At 38.6% G+C, this 4,704-nt stretch overlaps 1 protein-coding gene across 1 annotated transcript in view; it reads right to left on the reverse strand.

The window, feature by feature from the left end:
- dnah9 (dynein, axonemal, heavy chain 9) overlaps positions 1–4,704 on the reverse strand; it is a 428,033-nt gene that overhangs the window by 14,396 nt on the left and 408,933 nt on the right. The window contains exon 75 of the mRNA XM_037691599.1: positions 1,096–1,278. Coding sequence (XP_037547527.1) covers positions 1,096–1,278 — 183 coding nt within the window. The remainder of the gene's footprint in view (positions 1–1,095; positions 1,279–4,704) is intronic.

A 4,704-nucleotide genomic window follows, 5' to 3' on the forward strand; every position in this document is an offset into this window, starting at 1 on the left:
ATATACATATATTAAGGCGTTTAAACCCTTCCCACATTCTTGCAATATTCTAAACAATGTTTCAAACTCTAAACACTCTAAAAGAGCACAACATATCATGATTTCAGCTCCCTGCCTCCTCTGCTCTTTGCCACCAGCAAGCGCTCTTGGCCACGCCTACTTCTCCGTGCTGCACGCTGAACAGCTGCAGCAGGAAGTTTGTCCTGCAGTAAAGGCTGCACAAAGGTGAAGGAGGTGCTAAATAATTTAAAATAATTTATTTTAAATAAAAATTCCATGCCAATCGTGCGGCTCATCCATCAATCAGCCATGTGTCATGTCCAATCTTGTTTTTAAAAACCGCAATAGAGTGAGTCTGTGATAAACGAATCGGGAAGTAGTGAGGGACTACTGTATATCAAATGATTTTTTTTATTTTTTTTTACTATAAAATCGGTACAAAGCATTATGATATATTTTTCTTAACATGACAATAGTGGCTCAGTTGGTAGATCTGTTGCCTCTCAGCGAGAAGGTCGCCAGTTCAAATACTGGCCCGGGTCCTTTCTGGGTGGAATTTGCATGTTCTCTCTGTGTATGCGTGGGTTTTTTCCGGGTACTCCGGTTTCTTCCAACAGACCAAAAACATGCATGTTAGACTGATTGGTGACTCAAAATTGTCCCTAGGTGTGAGTGAGAGAGTGAATGGTTGTTTGTCTTGTTTTTCTCTATGTGTCCCTGTGATGGACTGGAGACCTGTCCAGGGTGTCCCTGTGATGGCCTGGAGACCTGTCCATGTGTCCCTGTCATGGACTGAAGACCTGGAGACCTGTCCATGTGTCTCTGTCATGGACTGGAGACCTCTCTAGGTGTCCCTGCAATGGAATGGCGAACAGTCCAGGGTGTCCCCCGCCTCTCACACAGTGATGGCTGTATGTGGGCACCAGTGAACGTCATGACCCGAAAAGAAAGAAGCAGGTACAGATAATGGATGGATGGATGGATGGATGACAAACAAACAAACACAAGCACAGACAAGTAAACCAATCCTCTCTATCTACAGTCAATATCACCACTTCCTTTTGACCCTCTCTACTCATATGTAAGAATCCTGACCTTTAGTCCAAGGCTTAGCTCGCCGAGGGAGCATCTGATCTCTCGGGTGAGGATGTTCATACGCTCACACTCCTGCAGTGCCACCACCTGGTAGGGGGTCTTCTCCTCTGCCTTTCCCAGAAGCTCAGCCATGTCAAACTCTTCTGGAAGTTTTTCCAAAATGTCCTCCAGCACTGCATGGACCTGATCGTGTTAAAAGAAATGAAGGGAATTAAGTGAGAGGAAAACAACTCATCAATATTCAACCATTACGTAAAATAAAAGGAAAAAATGGCTTCTTTAAATAAATGACTAGAGATGGATTTATTAGATAAACTCCAATATGTAAGCTCAAAGTTTGTTTCAAACAGGCATGCCCATAAATATTAATTAGGTTAAACATTGCAATGCCTTTCATTTGTTTTCAATAAATTTCAATTTTAACATTGTAATTTATTGAGACAATCAATGTTCAAGTCCTATATTTGTGGATATGTGATAAAAGCTAATCTCTTTGACAACAGTTTTCCAAGACAACCAGCAGGAACAATAAATCAAAGGATTAGCTGCTGAAGAAAGGAGATGAGGTCATCATTTTTATGGATTTGCCAGTTCAAATATCTGATTTTAGGTTTGGCGTCCAGCAAGCACCCAGAATACAAAGTGAGGCTGGTTGATAAGCTCTGCATGGCTCTTAGTTAAGACAGGAGTTTTCAGACTTCTGAGCGAGAAAGGTCACCCATCAAAACTCGTCAATAAATGGAAATACACAAACGCAACACCGAACATCCAGAGGTAAAATGTTTGATACCACACAAAGCGAGGCAATCAATCAGACAAGTTCACGAAAGCGGGCTTTTGATTTCAGAAAACTGTGAAACAAACAAACAAAATAAAACTTTAAATAAGACTAATGTCATTGCCATGAGGTAGCCTTACCCAAACTTCTTGATTTGACATCATCCTTTTTAAAATATTTAACAAACAGAGCAGAACATCTGTAAATGTTAAGGGTCTCTTACAGCAAGGAGACTTCAGCTTGAACATAACTTGGCATGCAAATGCATCAACAAACCTCCATGTCTTAAAAAAGCATACAGTGCATGAAATCACCCTTAACCATATGTATATTTTTCATTCATTCAACCTTTAATTATACAGGTTAGTCTCATTGAGCCTCAAGGACTCATTTACAAGAGAGACCTGATTTAAACAAAGAACACAAATGACAACAGCAGAAAATCATAAATAAGCATATTTATTTAAAAATAAATGGAAGAAAATTATATATAAAAAAGAAACAAAAATAGCTACATTATAAAGCAATATAAAATACAAAAAACAGGAATATGGCTGCATGGTTTTTGCCATGAACTTAACAGATGTTTGAAGCCACTTAGAGAGGTCAAGGTAGAGAGCTTCAGATCTTTTTGCAAGATATTACAGGAAACAGGAGCGGAGTAGGAGAAGGCCCTTCTGCCAAGTTCAGTCCTCACTGAGGGGACACTGCAGGTAATAATGTCCTGAGAGTGCACGCTGTAGCAGCACTCACGCAGAGACATGTAGGAGGAGATGAATGAAGGTAACAGACCAAGAAGTGATTTAAAGATGAAAATGTACCAGTGAAGTTAACGATGACCAGTTAACCAGTGAATACAGGGTGCAGTGGTGGGTACGGTAGTTACAGCCAGTTATGAATCTTAATGCACCATGATAGACAGCATCCAACATCTGCAGGGTGCTTGCAGGAGCATTCATGTAAATAATGTCACCATAGTCAATGGAGGGGAGGAATGTAGCAGCTATAAGGTGTTTCCCAGCATTCAGAGTTAAACATGATCTACTGTATTTCTGAAAAAGAAACCCAATTTTACATTCAGTTTCTTTACCAAGTTTTCGACATGAGATTTAAAAGAGAGATGTGAATTGACCAAGATACCCAAATATTTGTGAGAACTGACAAACTCAATAGGGCCACCATTGGAAGATAAAATAGAAGGAAGAACTGTTAGAACTGATGTCCTGTTTTAAAACAACATCCCTTTGTTTTTATCAGCATTTAGCACAAGTTTGAGACGAACAAATCTGTCTGGATGATGCCGAAAGCAGACTGTAAAAGCTGAAAAACCTTAGCAACTGTTTTAGCTCAACAGTAAACAACGTTATTGTCAGCATAGAGATGTAAGAATGAATCAGGAACGATCTAACCTACATTACTTATGTTGATTGTGAAAAGGTGGGTGCTAAGACTAAGCCTTGTGGTATACCATTGTTGACAGTTAGATACCTGAAAGAAGTACCCTAATGTTGAACACATTGCCTGAGATCTGAAAAATACTTAGAAAACCAACCAATAGTGTGTTCTGAGAAACCGATCTCTGAGAGCTTATGACACAAGATGTTATGATCCACACTTCACAGTGTCAAAAGCTTTAGACAGGTCTAAGAAAAGTGCAGCACAATAATCCTTAGCATCCAGTGCTTCAACAATGTCATTAAGAACCTTCAGCAAATCATTGTGCTGTGTTGTTTTCTGAAACCAGATTAGGTAAGAGATAAGATGTTAAAATAATACAAATACTTCTTGATTTGAGAGTTTATCAGTTTTACTAGAACCTTAGCTAAAATACAGAGTTTAGATATAGTTGTTCAGTATAGTGGGGTCTCCTCCCTTCAGCAAAGGTAGAACAAAGGCTGTTTTCCAAGCATTTGGAATGGAGTTTTGACTTATGGACAGGTTAAAGATGTGAGACACCAGTTCTGCAATGATGTGTGTAGTCAGCCTTCAGAAATAAAGAAGAAATAAGGGCTTACAGGATTTTTACAATCTAGACCTTTTAACAATTTATTAACATCACTTACCGAAAACAGTGAAAAGGAAAAGGTGTGGTTTACTGAGGACTGACTTGTAGGAAATTTGATAGAGGCAGACGATACAGGAGTCTGCCATCACACACAAAAAGACTCAAAGACAGTTATTATCCACAAACTGTCAGATTACTGAACTCTTGATAATAATACTGAACTACTGACAATAACATTGCACCAAGCCACATCTATGGCACCTAATATGTTTATTGGTGCTGCACTATGTGGTTGTATCATGTATGTCACTATCTTACCATCATAATTCAATCTCAGTGTTACTCACTACCTGTGCAATAACCTGTCACACAACCTGTGTAGTTTATGTTAGTTATGTGCATTATATATCACATGCATTTTAGCTTATATTACCACCTGTGAAATACTTATACTAATTCATGCTACTTGCACCATTATATTCTACTATGTTGTTGTTCACTATATTTCTTTTGGACATTGTAAATATTATACTTCTTTTTCATTTTTTTGTACTTATTTTGTACCCTTATTGCATGCTTTAGTATTTCTTGTTTGTTCTTTGTTTTAGCGAGTCAAATTGGTTCTTTTCACCCTGAACATTTCATTGTACTGTTGACCTTGTGTTAACCTGCATATGCCAAAATAACAACACAGTGAACCCTGCAATCCAAAAAGGGAGAAGCAGGTAAAGAAAATGAATGGATGGATGGATGGATGGATGGATGGATGGATGGATGGATGGATGGATGGATGGTATATTTGACAGTTGTTAGAAAATGAATGGAT

This window comes from Nematolebias whitei, chromosome 17 (assembly GCF_014905685.2).
Source record: "Nematolebias whitei isolate Nwh7 chromosome 17, NemWhi1, whole genome shotgun sequence".
NCBI classification, from domain to species: Eukaryota; Metazoa; Chordata; class Actinopteri; order Cyprinodontiformes; family Rivulidae; genus Nematolebias; species Nematolebias whitei.